At 40.5% G+C, this 15383-nt stretch overlaps 1 protein-coding gene across 3 annotated transcripts in view; it reads left to right on the forward strand.

Annotated features, from left to right (window-relative positions):
- The first annotated feature begins 281 nt into the window (after nt 1-281).
- CPED1 (cadherin like and PC-esterase domain containing 1) overlaps nt 282-15383 on the forward strand; it is a 147940-nt gene continuing 132838 nt past the window's right edge. For 2 of the 3 annotated variants that reach the window (XM_053942355.1, XM_053942357.1), the window contains exons 1-3: nt 282-397; nt 873-1347; nt 13994-14177. In XM_053942355.1, the coding sequence (XP_053798330.1) occupies nt 1096-1347; nt 13994-14177 (436 nt within the window). In that variant the 5' untranslated portion in view covers nt 282-397; nt 873-1095. The remainder of the gene's footprint in view (nt 398-872; nt 1348-13993; nt 14178-15383) is intronic. The other variant, XM_053942356.1, reaches the window with a different exon arrangement.

A 15383-nucleotide genomic window follows, 5' to 3' on the forward strand; every position in this document is an offset into this window, starting at 1 on the left:
TAAAATCTGCAGGTGCTTCTCCCTGAAAGATATTAATATTGTTTCAATTAGGCTAATCACTGTAACAGCAGTTTTCTAAAAATTGCAGTGATGGTGGTTTTGAGGCATGCAGCGTGAGCAAGGACACCTCTCGTTCCCCATCCAGACTTCAGGCTGTCTCTCCAAATCTTGTGCCTGCTCCGAGCAGAGCCAGTTTAGCTCCACCCTCTGAGCAGTCCAGCCCTTATTTATATGAAGTCTGTGGTCCAACTGGCTTCAGATGGTGTGTGTTATGTGCGTGTTCCTGCCTCCTGAGTGAGTGAGACGAGCTGGGATCATGAGCCAGGGTTGTTCCAAGTGGTTTTAATCAGCAGCCCATTAGAGGAGAACGGAAAACTTCAAACAGGGTAAGAACCAAGTAAGTAAACCTAACTTTGAACTTGCAATCTGGACAAAACAAATGCAAATGAAAATCTTCATAGTCTGTCAGTTTTCAGATAAATTATCACTTTTAGAGAGAAAGCTGTGCCTTCTAACAGGAAGAAGGAAATTTAAAAGGACTGGAGTGAAGGAAATTGTAAAAACAAAGTGGGAATTGAGAATGCAAGAGAAAAAAAACAGCAAACGATTGTTCACAAAGTTGGTACACTCTCTTACGTTTTTCAGCTGTGGACAGGACATGTTAAGCTTTAACCTCTTGCTTTCTTGAATACTACTGTCTGGCTGAGTAAGTAGTTCCTTTTGCAAAGGGGGTGAAGATTTCTGCTCCTCATCTGTCTGCTGGCAGGTTTGTTTTCCTGAGAGCATGGAGTGGAAGAGCTCTCCACAGCTACTTGCAGGATACCCCATGGCATGCTGCTGTTTTCTGCTGCTCACTTGTTGTTTGTTCACAGGTTGTTCCAGTAACTCCATGGGAAGGTGTTCCCCAAACCTCTGCTTTTTTGGAACTTGTGACTTCTTGCCTGGCACCAGGAAAACACTCAGCAGCAGAAATGGGAAAATTCATGCTAGTTTTGGGTAAAGTGTGCCTCTGACGTTTTTTACCCTGGCAAGACGTGGCTACTTGGACCGTATCTGCAATGTGGCAAAGGGCAAAGTGAGGTTGGCAAAGAGGCCATGGTGTGTGGGCAAGTCCCCAGATGCCGCAGGCTTTGTCGCCCTCGTCCCTTCCTTCTGGCCCTAGTGGTGGCCCTCTGTCTGTTCTGCCAGACCCTGACTCCTCTCATGACCAGCAGCATCCTTTCAGCAGTTGTTAATGGGATTGCACCCAACAAACTGACTAAAACACAGCATGGAAGATACAAGGAGGTCTCCCCAAGCACCATTCACTGCTTCCTCCCTGGCAGCAATTCAGAGACAGTGAAAAAGGTAAGTCAGCTGGAGCAGAGTGCTGAGCAATAATTAGCAAAGCGAGGGATAGCAAGTCTGGCAGGATCATCTGAGTCCAGCTAAAATTAGCCTAAGCTTGGAAGTCTGGGATCTGTATACAAACAAATGGGTGATCTAATGACAGCAGCATATGCGCAAGCACATTCCCATGACCATCTCCTCAGCGTGCTGTTATTAACACAGGGATCCTGAAATCTTCAGCTGAAATATGGCATTGCTGTGTGACTCCAGGAAGATTTCAGTTTGCTGCACAGACCATGCTTTATTTTGGCTTTGGGAATTGGTTTAGGGGCTTTACAGTACAGGCACGTAAATCAGGAGCCAGTGGGGTTTCATGGAAGTGACTGAGGCTGTTAATTGGCACAGGGACTGCAGCTGCCCTGTATTAAAGTTATCTGCTCGTCAGCTCTGAACTTTACTGGGATTCTGCTGAGAAGCTGAATTTAACTACATTTGAGAAATTAAAGTTAAATTCAGCATATCAAATGCAAAACTGCATTTGAGAAATAAAATAATATTTTTCAAATCACACTTTGGAATCTCTGTCTCAAAAATTTTACTTTGTCCATAGGTTACCTGATTTCATGTTTATTTTGGATAGGGTTCCTAGGATGGGTATTAAAAACCTAACAAAAGGAGACGCTGTTATTTCTGTTGGAAAATTTAGCTTGTTAAATGGTCTCCAGACTGAGGTAGTTATTTTTACTCTGGAATCTGTGATCAGCACTAGCACAAATGTTTCAGGTTTCCTTCAGTCCTATAGAGGAACTGCTAACAGTCCAGCAGATAGCACACTGTGAAATTATCATTATGCTAACATTTTCTATACAACTTTAGCAGAACTGTAAAAAATTTGTGACCTCACAAATTATGGACAGCAACTACATAAAGCAGTTCAAATATTAAAAAAAAAAAAAAAAAAAAAAAAAAAGTGCCAGGCTGCTTCTTTGATTAGACAGAGTTCATAGTCTAAAAGGTCAGCAATATTGATTTTAGGAGAGCAGCTGTAAAGCGCATCTTCTGCAACAATCAAAAACAGATACGGGGAATAACTGTGGCATGAGCTCTTTAACCTTAACTCTTAAAATACTGGGTGTTTTTCTTACAGCACATACTGCATTTGTCATAATTTTATATTTTAATGACCTTTTAGTACACTAGGTACCCAGATTCAGATCTGATCTGCAATATGACATAAATAATTAAAGCTTAAAGGGAAAAAAGCACAGCTGACATATGCGGGTTGCATCGTATTATGTCTATAGAAACAGTCCATTCCTTTTTACTTACTGCTGTTGTAATGGCAAAGAACATTTCATACCTTGGGCTACTTAATGTCTGCAAGAACTGGTGAAATAATGGCAAAGTTTTGCTAGTATGCTGCTTGGCTGAAAATATCTGTGGTGTCTTCTTTTGCAAATTGCCTGAGAAAAAAAATGCAGATTGACATCCAACTTGGTGTGCTGGCCAATTGAAACAAGAAGAAAGCTTTTGTTTTTACAACATGCTGTACTTATTCCTCTCCAGCATACGTGGTTGAATGTGACTATAACATGCACATGCTGGACCTGCAGTACAGATGTGTGTATATTAACCCTTATAGGTATGTTTTTCAGGGCTGTGCTACCTTAACACATTCCTTTTCAAGTTCTTAAGACCACCCATAGCTGGCTCCCTGTTTGCCTTGAATTTTTCCTGTAGAGCATGATGAACAAAATGTCTTGCACATGTTGGGATGTTACTCTAAGTTGCTCTCTGTTTCCCAACTTTCTCTGCTGGTTGTGTGGGCTGAATAATAATCTCAGAGAACAGAAAAGGCAAACCTCACCAAAAGTCTCTACCATTTCACTTTGAAAGTGTGTTCTTGAACTGTGTGTTTTCATCCACTGCTTATTCAAATAGCTGAACTGTTATCTGGCTTGATTTTATTGGGCACTCAGTAACATCTAAGACAGATGTCACCGTTGAAATTTGACACTGTTTTATTTTACACTTACGTGCCCTCTGACGGGAGCTAGTTTGGAAACAACTTTTCATTAAAGCTCTGGTTAAAATCTTCATGTATGAACCTGGAAAAATACTTTAAAATATAGTTATTCACATTTGTAATTAACTAGTCATACATGTATTCTTGTTCAATAAATAGTCCAGCAAGAAAATTTAAATGCATTAAAAAGAATCTATTATATAGTTAAACAGTGACTTAAAACAAACACTGCATCATGTCTTATGAAATCAAAGTTCATGAATAAATTTTAAGGAAAATGAGACCCTGCTGGAGATAGTATTTTTTTGGTAGGATGTAGTTTTTAAGGGTTTTGAGCCATTTGTTCTTGTTGCCTTCTTGTTCTTGCTTCCAGTACTGTGAGCCTGTTGTGAGAATTTGGATCTGATTGTTATTAGAGGGGAAAAATCCCCTTCCAAAATCTAATAATTTCTTCATTTGGAGTAAGCATAGCACTAAGTGCCTCAAAAAAACCCCACAAAACCAAACCAAACAAAAATTAAACAAAAAAACCTCTGGCATCTTTTATGAGCCATTTGTTGGAAGCAAAGGAAGAGACCTTAGGAAAAGTCCAGCTTTGCCAATGTATTTCTGATATCAACTTTCACCTCATTTTGGAGAGTTACAGACAAGTGTGGAAGAAACACAGGGATGGACATTGTCAATTACATCTGTAAATGTGTCATCCAGGATGCTCTGGGATGGAGCCCTTCCTGTTGGGCACATAGTGCAAGCTGTCTTTTTTAAATTGCAAAAATCCAGATTTCATTCATAGCCTGGAAAACTAGGCAGAGCTCATAGTACTCCTCTCTCTAGTATCACACAGTTTTACAAGCTGCCAGAGATCTTGTCCTGAAGCTTTAAATTGACAGGAACGGAGGTCAAAATTCTAGTACAAAATTAAATGTTAATATCTGAAGCATGAAAAATAGAAGGCTTATTTCTGAATCTCCAGCATTAAAGGCAGTAGAGAGTGATATCACATCTAGCAGAAAGCTGTCTGCAGGTTTATCAAGGCAGGAAGGATGAAATATTTGTGAATAAATATAGTAGGGAGAAGAGCTGGTGCTGTAGCATCAAAACTGGAATAGGTATCAACAATAACAACAGAAAAAGCCATACAAACCCTCTGTGTAGTTTGCCTGGCACAGTATTGTGCCAAAAATACTTTTGGTACCAGCCAGCCGTAATACTCTTACACTTATCTTAAGTAATTTTACTCTGCTTCTCTGCCAATTTTGAGAAGAGCTAATTATCTGGTTAAGCTGTGCTTCCACTCACAGAATTAATTCAGCCAGAGGCAATTTAGATATCTCTGCACATGAGTAATTTTGCCCAGGTAGATGGTGTACCTCTGCTGTTTTTAGGAGGGCTCATACCTGGTGTTCAGTTGCTTTCCCAGTCAGAAAAGACCCAAAACCACTTTTCCTTTTTTTCTTAAAAGACCCAATTCCCAAGCCATTAAGCTTTACATCCAGGCTCAAATTGTGAGCCTGGTTCACCATACTAGCAATGGGAATTTCTGTTGGGTCCTGGAAAGCAAGATTCTTTCTTTTCCTTATTTCTTCCACAGCTGGAGAAAAAGGAGAAGGAAATTATTAATCATCTTTTATAGTTAATACTCCTGTGATAGGCACTTTTTTGGCATACTAGTTTTTCAGCCACTGTGAACATATTTAAACAAAAAACAAACACACAAAATAATTTCCCATTTTAAATTGGGTTCCAAAAGAGATTATTTCATGGATACTCACCAGATTTCACATCCCCTAGCCATTTAGGCCAGCTGAGAACAAGAAAACAGAGAAGATACACAGCTGATTATATGAGAACTTGATGAGTGGGTTAGGCTGGCATCCAAATAAATGAAATACCACAGGTGTGTCAAAAAAAAACGCTGTCTTCCTTTTAAGGCCCTGAACCTGGCATTTATGTTTTGTGTAAAAGATGTACCTCAAAGGGGAACTATATTGAAGTGAGCAAACAGCAAGGACAAGAAAAGGCTTTTTATGGCTTCATTCTGAACAAACAGGATAGGATATAATTTCCTAGAAGTGGACAGTATGAAAGATTTAAGATAATGACAGCCTGATGTGGCCATATTTGAAAGATACTATGTAGAAAAAGAAGGGGAAAAAAAAAAAAAAAAAGGAAACATCATGGTTTAGTCTTAACCAACATCTAGAGGAAAACCCAGTTGAACATCTTGCATAGGTTACTGGGCCAGACATCTATATTTGAAAATTGACAGTGAAATTACTGAAAAGCTGAGAAAATGTTACTAGAACATTAGAACACTGGACATCCAGAGAGGAATTATCCCCTCTTTACTTGAGTGCTCCACTGTCAGAGGCAGAAAGCTGGACTTCATAGTCAATGGAAATGATACTGTGTCTAATGCAAAATTCATCATGAATTAATGCAGACATTAAAAACAATTCTAGTGAATTTCATCCTCTAAAGACACGTCTCGTTTTCTATTGATTTTTTTTTTTTAATGGAATATGCCCGCTTCAGACAGAATAAGCAGGCAACAAAGGAGACAGGAGCAGAGTCTGTTATGGAAGAAGGCATGGGGAAAGGGGAAAGGAAGCAGATGTAGGAGAGTAGGGAACTACAGCTGCAAAGTAATAGTAACCTCAGAAAGTACAGAACCAATTGTGTACAGAGATGGTTGAATTTGTGCAAGGGAAGAGAAAGCTAGATGAGAATGGAAGTGGAAAGAAAAGAAGACAAAGCTAATGAGAACTTTTGAAATGTAAATATCTGAAAAAGAAGAATTGAAGCTGGATGACAGAATGAGATGATTTTTGCTATTATGCAGAATGGAGTGTGATGAGAGCTCTGGATAGAAAAGATTGCATTATGCATAATAAAGTTTGATCCATTTTTAAGGTTTGATGCATTTTAAAATAAATTTAACTTAAAAGCTATTTTATGGAATAAGTAGGGGCATGAGAGCTTTTCACAAAAGAACAAAGAACTTTGCTAGTATGAAAGCTGTTGCAACTAGAAAGCAATCAACATTGGAGTGTACAGTATCAGCAACTGCTTTCCTTGGAGTGATACTACATTCACATTGCCCCTATGAAAGCAGGACATTTGTTTTCCCCTTTTGTAATACAGCACTAAGGAAACAACTATTTTTACTGAGCAGATAGCTAGAGATATTCTGGTGATAAAGGGCAAGGCTATTGTGGTAGCAGTCAGGAAAAAGGGATAGGGTGGAGGCTTTGCAGGAAGGGAAGTTTGAGAAGGACACATGAGGAGCAAATGGAGGCAGAATCTCCCTCCTACACTTCACTGCAACTTCCTCCAAAACGAGGTGTTTTGGCAAGTGGTAGGATTCTAGTTCTACTGTCTGTTCTCAAGACAGGGCGGTTGGTACCATGTACTACATGCAGGCATAAAGCAAAAAACATTTTGATAAAATACCTCTGTACTTACTGCTCAGAGTGTTGGTGATGACTGTGCAAATAACTCCAGTGTTGCTCTTGGCTTTATAATATCATCAGAAGACAGCCATCAAAGTAATGCCAATAATCCAATTGCATTGTTCTGTATTCATCCAACAAACAATTCAAAGCAGAATTACATTTCAGCCATTTCATTCTACAACCCAGTCCTTTCTGATTAGGAAATTCAACAGAACATAATGCAAACACGTTTAAATATCCTCCAGAAAGTGAAACAGGAAATTAACTTCTCTCTTACTTGATACAGCAGCTATGCACACTTTTAAATATAATGGTAGTATGAACAACTTATTATTTCTATGAACTCTTATGCAAACACAAAAAGGAATTTATAAGTCACATTTGGAGCTAATAAACATCTGCATAGTCCCATAAATGAGTGGCTTGGGGCATTAGAACCACATACTAAGTTTTTATTATCACTCTTCTTATTGATGCTGTTCAATAATAGTTCAGTATTTTCTGGGAGTCCCATTCATGTATTTTTTGTAATGTTGTTCTGCTAGGTGATACTTAGTAGCAAAAGTAGATGCTGACTTCCTTTGCTAGCTACATGGGAATTTAGGCTGTTCACTGCCTGTGAATATTGCTAATAGTACTAGCCTTGTTTTTATAAGGTCGGTTTTCCTTTGTGGTATTTTTGTTGCACTCTGCTTTCATGCAAAGGCCTTTTGGTTTGCACAGTGGCTCATGCATCTCTTTTGCAGCTGCTCAGTACCTGCAGGAAGAAGTAGGGTTAAAGTAAGCTGAAGTCAAGTTACTTGAAGCCACTGGACCAAGTCTCTGACAGTCTTGGCTAGCTCAGTGTGAAAAGTGGCTGCTTGTAATCAACACAAGTTAATGTGGGACTAATGACACCAGAACTGGGTAGCTGAAAAGATGATTCACAGTTTCTGAGTTCTCTCCTGAGAGAAACTTAGGCTGACATGAGTTGGGCCATTATGTTAGGATGGAGAATTTTGTTTCTGCAGTTGAAGTGATGGTCAGTGAAATTCTATGGCAACAATTCAAACTGTATATTTACTTCTTTTGCAGGCATAGACAATGCATCAATATTTATGGAATTATGTAATATTCTTGGAATCTGAAAGAGCTGCCAAGGAACTGTGTTGCTCTCTTCAACTTGAAATATCTCCACTATTTTCTTCTTGGCCAAAACAAAAACAGTAATTATACATCATAAGATTCAGTTACTGACCAAACTCTAGATTTTTGGAACAACCCAGAAATTCTGTACAACAGAGGAAAGCTTCAGAAACTAGTAGAATCAATTATATCTTTATACATTCATAACCTAGAATAGGGTATACTGGTTTCAAGGGAACTGTCAAAACATTTTCTTTTTAATAGAGAACTTCACAGCTCCCTGGAAGTTACAGACTAAGAATTGCAACTCTGAGAATGGATGTCTATTTTCAGTTGCAAAAGGATGGTTATATAATTAATCAGCTTTTATATTATATAAACTGGGCCTTTTATCTTGTTTGTTAAGACATCAAAGAAGTATACATTTGATACAATTTCAAAAAAAATCTTTAATAAATTTTAATGGAGCTCAATTTGTTTTCTTTTGTGTTTTTCATGTTATTCTGTAAAGTGAAAACAAAATTACAAAATTCATTTTTATGCATTTTTATTTACTTTATAGCCCATTCTGGTTTTTTTAGACCAGTTGTTAAGGCTGTGGATCATCTGTGTAACAGCCAATTGCCCTAAAATGAGGTCAGTGACTCAGCTAAGTGCAGTATTTTGTAAGCTGTAGGAGCACGTATATCATGTCAAAGCTGACATAGGTCTCATCCAAAATCACATGGGAAATCTCGGCCTTGCTGTAAAGCCTCATTAATTTCTGTGGAGAAAAACACACTATTTTCTAGGTATGACATGGGCTGCAGATGTTCTTACCAATCCCTTTCATGTAAGATACATTGAATCTGTAATAAACTGACCTATTAACAAATAGTCTGAGTCTTCAAACTGAAGAAAAGCAAAAAAGATTGTTGGGACATGGGAACATTTGACCATTTTATTCTCAATTATTCTCAAATTTTTTAAATGTTATGGATCCATTTTTTTGTGTGTCTGAGTCTGTTGTACATTAAAATCATAGGAATGCCGAAAAAATCAGAACCATAAAACGTGGAAATATGTGAACAGCTTATTTTCATCTATTGTACGCTGCTTCTCTTGTACTAACTCTCTGCCCAGACCTCATTTTTATGATTGAGAAATATTTTATGAAAACCAGCACACTCTTTAAATATATAAACATGATTGTTATTGGTATAATACTGGAAATTCTGAAAAACATTTAGTAGTAACTAGATCAGCATGTCCAGTGATGCAACGCATCTTCTATAAAGCTTTGGAAAAAAGTATGGAATCACTTGCTACAAGCATGCTGTTGGCCAGATTTAAAAAAAAAAAATCTATGTGGCTGACAACCCACCCTACACTGCACTGGCTTGGCAAACAAACAGAGAGGACACGTTGCATGTATAACCTGGACTGCAAATAGCTATGAAAGGACAGGGCAGAGAAAATAAATTTGGCAACACTAAGCATGGATCTCAAGCAAGTACCCTAAAAGGTGTGGATATACTTCATATTATTAAATAGTACCAGATTAGACATCAGGTCAAGCTGTTAAATTTAGGCTCCTGAATTGCTTCTATGTCCCAGAGACGGCGTTGCAGCTCTTCGGGAGGCTGGTGGATAAAAGCACCTGTACCCAGGGCCGGTACCCAGCGCCTGGGGGCAGGGGGCTGGGGCACAGGTCAGTGTGTCCCTCCCTGCTCGGTCCCTCCCAGCACTGTGGCAGCATGTGTCTCTGGAGTGAGTGTCCCAAGAAAAGTCCCCAGAGAAGCTGGTGCTGTGCTCCATCTGTGAGGGCTGTCACAAGCCCTCTGATCACCCATCCCAGGTGGGAGCTGGATGCTGCGTGGGCCCTGTGGAGCCTCTCTGGGCCATTTCCTTTGTGTTTTGTGGAAATGACCCAGGTCACTGCCACTGCCTGAACTTCCTTTTTTTTTTTTTTTTTTTTTTTTTCCCTCCTATGGTGTTATCAGTGTTCTGTTGAATATTCATCACTGCCAAACCAGAGCGCTGTAAACACAGCAGCCCTTCCCCAGAGACCTGAGGAAGATGCCTTCCGCATCAAGGCTGGCGCTGAGGCGGGATCTTCCCTGGCACATCCCGCTGCAGGCAGGCGGGCTGAGCCCCTGGGGATGCCTCGGGGCTGGCTGGTTCCTGTCCCCTGTGCCTTGCCCCTCAGGCCCAGAGAGCACTGGGGCCAAGGCCTGTTGCAGCAGATGTGCCAGTGGGAGAGCCCTGGGATGCTGGCCCTGGAGTATTGGCCGCAGGGGAATGGAGCCATTGCTGGGTGCTTGAGGCAGGACCTCTTAATGATTGAAGCAAAATACTTCAGAGGTGACACTGCAGGAGGCTTTGCTTCCAGGAAGAAAGGTGTATTTTCCTGGCATAACAGAAGTTATGGTAATTGTTATTGAGGAGGGGGGCACACAAAGTGACACCACATCCAAGGCAGGACCCTCGCCCCAGACCACACAGGGAGGGAGGGAGCAGGAGAAGCCATAATCCCCAGCAGAAATGGAACAGGAGCAGAGACGCTCCCGGTGTGCAGCCCCTCTGTACTCCCCACATGTCCTCAGTTCACCCGGCAGCGCTGGCCCCTGCAGCACACATGGGATGGAAAATGGAATTTTCTTGCACAATAAAGCAAAAGGAGTCTCTATCTTCTGGGTTTCTTCCACGATGCAAGTGAAATGGAAAGTGGGAAGTGTTTGGCTGGAATGCCTGGAAGAGAAGGGAGAGAGAGCACAAGAGGGGGGCTGGGAGAAGGGCTGGATTTAGGAATAGGGAGGGAGGGAAATGGAGAGGAAGGGCTGCCAGCAGCTGCTGGCGCTGCAAGAGAACAGGAAATAGAGAAGATAAGAGGAAAGGAAGGAGGGGCAAAGGCAGAAGGGGACAAGAGTGACGTTGCTGTGGTGGGCAAGGGCCATCTGAGACTCGAACACTGTTCCTGCCACTTGATAAATGTGTTTGAAAAATTCTGGGATGTCAGGAACGCTGTCAAACAGGTGACCTAACACAGTTCCGATGACTTCACCCTGTGCTATGTGTGCTTACTCTGGCCAACAAGGATCAACCTTTACTTGAATATCTCAGTTGCTAAACTAGTCACCTTTTAGCAACTCTTTGCCTTGAGTACTTTCCATCTCAGAGTGACAAGACACACCATGTCTTGCAGGCTTTGCTAATGTCAGATAGGCTGCAGAGAAAAGTTGGTGTCTCTGGGGACCATGGGCACCATCTCTGTGAAATACTTTTGATTCTAATGGCCAAGGAAGTGGGTATGCCAAATTCAGTTACAACTTATTAAAAAAAAAAAAAAAAAAAGAAAAGAAAAAAAGACTGTACTAGATTTTCCTACAGTGCTGAGTTCAGATTGAAGTTCTCCAGTTTTTACACTCCAAATATTGCTTCTGCAGAAGTGAGCTTAACTGTGGATATTTATACTTCACAGGCCAGAACCAGTACTTCCTGTAATGTTTTTCCAGTAATAATAATAATAAAAAAAATAATAAAAAGGTCAGTTTTGGGTTGCACATTTAGCAAATATATGTGGAAGACTCTGATAATGTTGTATTGAGATTTTTTCAGGGTCCCTTCATCAATAATGCTAATGCTTTCCACAGGCAATGACAGCTCTGGAGCAAAAGAACATTTGGTGTTAGAAGCAAAGGGCTCTGAAATAGTTTGTGCTCTTTACTGCTGCAGAAAAGCTTACACTTCAGCCAAGCACAATGTAGAACTGCATCCCACACTCAGGGGACTGCTGAGAAGTGTGACTTTAGCACTAGACCCCAGGTCTATAAACAACTGGATACAACTTGAAGGACATTTATTTGTATAAAAGCATCTGTCTCTTTTCAGCCTAGTCTACTGTGCAAAAAATGTGGTGACTTGTTTGTGTAGTGCTTCCTATCTCCAGTGATAAGCTTACTAAAATTAGGAGTTATGAAATAACTTAACTTTTAAACTGCTGACAACTGTCAGGTTGAAATCCACAAACTTGCAAAGAACTAATTTAATATCCTGAATTTAATCCCTGCTGGTATGTTTCAATCCTAAAGACAAATATATTTCACCAAAATAAAGTCTTGGTTTTTAATGGTGTTTTTATTCCCACATTGAACATCCCATTTTTATTTTATTTTCTTGGGATTTGAACAGCAAGGTTTTGGGGTGGGGGGCTACCAGGGTGGCTTCTATGAGAAGTTGCCAGGAGCTTCCCCATTCCCCATGTCCCACACAGTCAATGCCAGCCAGTTCCAAGACAGACCTGTCACCGGCCAAGGTTGAGCCCATCAGTGATGGTGGTAGCAACTCTGGAATAACAGATTTTAAAAGGGGAAAAAAGCAACTGTGCAACTGCAAACCAGAGAGAGGAATGAGGATGTATGAGAGGAGCAACTCTGCAGACACCAGGTCAGTGAAGGAAGACAGGGAGGAAGTGCTTCAGGCACCAAAACAGAGAGTTACCTGCAGAATGTGATGAAGACTGTGGTGGGGCAGGCTGTCCCCTGCAGTCCACAGAGGTCTGCAGTGGAGTAGAGATCCACCAGCAGGCCATGGAGTACCCATGCTGGAGCAGTCTGTTCCTGAAGGACTGCAGCCAGTTGAAGAGGCCCACACTGGAACACTTGGAAGAACTGCAGCCTGTAGGAAGAACTCATGTTGGAGAAGTTCATGAAGGACTGTCTCCAATGGGAGGCACCCCACACTGAGGCAGGGGAGGAGTGTGAGGAGTCCTCCCACTGAGGAGGAAGGAGCAGCAAAGACAATGTGTGATGAACTGACCAAGCCCCCAGTACCAGCCCCACTTCTCCACTGAGGGAGAGGTAGAGAATTTGGGAGGGAAGCTGAACCCGGAAAGAAGGGAGGAGTGGGGGAAAAGTGTATTGGTTCTATTTCTGATTATCTCACTCTAATGCCATTTATTATCAAACAAATCAGTTTCCCCAAGCTGCGTCTGTTTTGCCTATGACAGTAATCAATTGATGATTTCTCCCTATTTTGATCTCTACCCACAAGACTTGCAGTGTATTTTTCCCTCTGTCCAGTTGCAAAGGGGAGTGGTAGGGTGGCTTTGGTGCGCACATGGCTTCCAGACAGGATTAACCCACCACATTTATTTAAGACATAAAATAGCCCCCTTACCCAAAGATTTGATGGCAACGGCCCAGTGATTTTCTCTTTTCAGAAATTAATGTTATGTTTGCACTATGACTGTGTGTTTGGGCTGTCTCTTTTCCATTTTTTTCTTTCAAGAAGCTCATACCCCAGGGTAGATATAGAGGAAGGGTTTTCTCTAGATGCCATTGTCCCTAGGCACTGTATGGGAAGACAGTAAGTGGTAGATAATCCACGTGTTCCTTGGGATTCATTGGAGAGATCAGACACATTTCCACTTGCTCTTATATACAAGTCTCTTTGCCAGTCTTCCTATGGGCTAGATGGTCTTGGACTAATAAGGCAATAAAGGACTGACGAGGTTACATTTAATTTTCTAGAGCAGAGTAATCTCCAGTTCTGTCTAGGATTCCTATGTATGATTTTATCCCAGTACTCTTCTTACTTTTCTTAATAATGCTGTATAGCAAAACTCAGATGCCTGCACTTAACCATCTGCGTAGGACCTGCATTCCTTGGAACAGTTCACCTGGGACCTACCAGGGCCCCTCTGTTCAGGTGACTACAGCCACAGTCAAAGTCAGATAGCAATTGCTGTTACCAGCTCACCAGAGCAGCCCAGATTTCAGGAAAATTTGTTTCCACAAAGGGAAGAACATGGTTTAAAGATCCTTGTGTCCTAACCAGAGCTTTCAAACCTTTATAGTATCAGTTCAAAATGAAGATAGAAAAAATGGAGAGGCAGACAAAATGGCATTTGTGGTCCAAAGTCCCTGATATAAAGCAAATTCTTAATGATACTAGAACTATTTTCACTGTTGTCACAGTAAGTTACTAGCTGCATTTTGTGAAAAACAACGGCTGTATTTTGTACTGCTGAGGAATGTCCTATCTTACAACCTTTGTCTTTGCACTGTGTTTGCTGTAGATCGATGCCTCCATTCTCCAGTACTTTGGAAGCCACACGAGAAGAGCAGTTCTCTATGCACCTCCTGCTCACCACGAAACTGACCGTCAGCTCTGTCAGCGAATCCTGGCAAAACATGGATATACAGTCACAGTCCTTGAAAACAGGGGACTTGTGGAAGATCTGAGGCATGAGGGCCCTTACAGTAAGAATAACTGGACTTAGTTAATATGTTAATTAATAAGTGTGATCACTAAATGTAGAATTGATCCAGTGTTCTTCAAGAAACATAAAGCATAAAAACTCTGATAAAAGTAATGATAGAAGACAAATTCTTGCCCTTCTCAGATGTGTGGTAATTTTCCACAGTTAGGTGATTCTTCCATTAGCTATATCCTTCTGTAAAAAAATGCAGCAGAGTAGTTCATCATAGTCTTGACAACTAAATCAGATCAGTTTGGTTCCTGATGACTTCTCATAACAACTTCATCAATATAATGAAGGATTTTCAATAGAATGTTTCATAACAAAACACATACCTGCTACATTTTCTACCTTGTCCTTTTCTCTCCTAAAGAAAACTTGTTTGTGTGAAGGTTATTTTTTCCTCTAGTAATGTTTTGATTGTCCTGTAAATTTGTTAAAGAACACAATATAGAACAGGTACATTTTGCACTTGATGCTGAATCTGGGATAAATTACTGTTGGTTATCAGTTCCTCTTGAAATTTGATCCACACTTCAAGCAGTTTTCTGAAGAATCCTGATCTCTTGCATAAAGCACTGTAGCTTTATTGTGTAGAGTTACACTGTGCTCAATAGAGAAGCCTGGGCACCAGCTAGATATGTGATGACCATATTTGAGTGTTCTTGGACACCTCAGAGGTATGAACTGAAACTGTGATGCCAGTTTGGTCTTGAAAAAAAACTACATAGGCTACTATTCTGCCAGAAGAAAAATGGTGTATATATATATATATTTATATATTTATATATATATACACCTATATATATATATATATATAACAGAATTAGATATTTCTTGTGCTAAAGGGAGTACTGTTTGCATGATTCAGGCTTGTGATATACTTCTGGAGCTACTAGAGAGCTCAGGTTTGCTTTGAGTTTTAACCAATCCAGACAATTTCACTGATAAAATCTACAGTTACTTAGCATGCTTGAGATTGCTCAAAATTCCATCACTAATTTCAAGTTTCTCTAAGAAACTTTCTTGAAAATGAGATACATATGGTTTTCTTTGGCAGGCTGTACCAAAAAGCAGTAAATTGTCTTCATCTTCATCTTACTTTAATCTAGTTTTGTAGTCACCTTTTAGCAACTCTTTGCCTTGAGTACTTTCCATCTCAGAGTGACAAGACACACCATGTCTTGCAGGCTTTGCTAATGTCAGA

The sequence above is a fragment of the Vidua chalybeata genome, chromosome 5 (genome assembly GCF_026979565.1).
Source record: "Vidua chalybeata isolate OUT-0048 chromosome 5, bVidCha1 merged haplotype, whole genome shotgun sequence".
Lineage (NCBI taxonomy): Eukaryota > Metazoa > Chordata > Aves > Passeriformes > Viduidae > Vidua > Vidua chalybeata.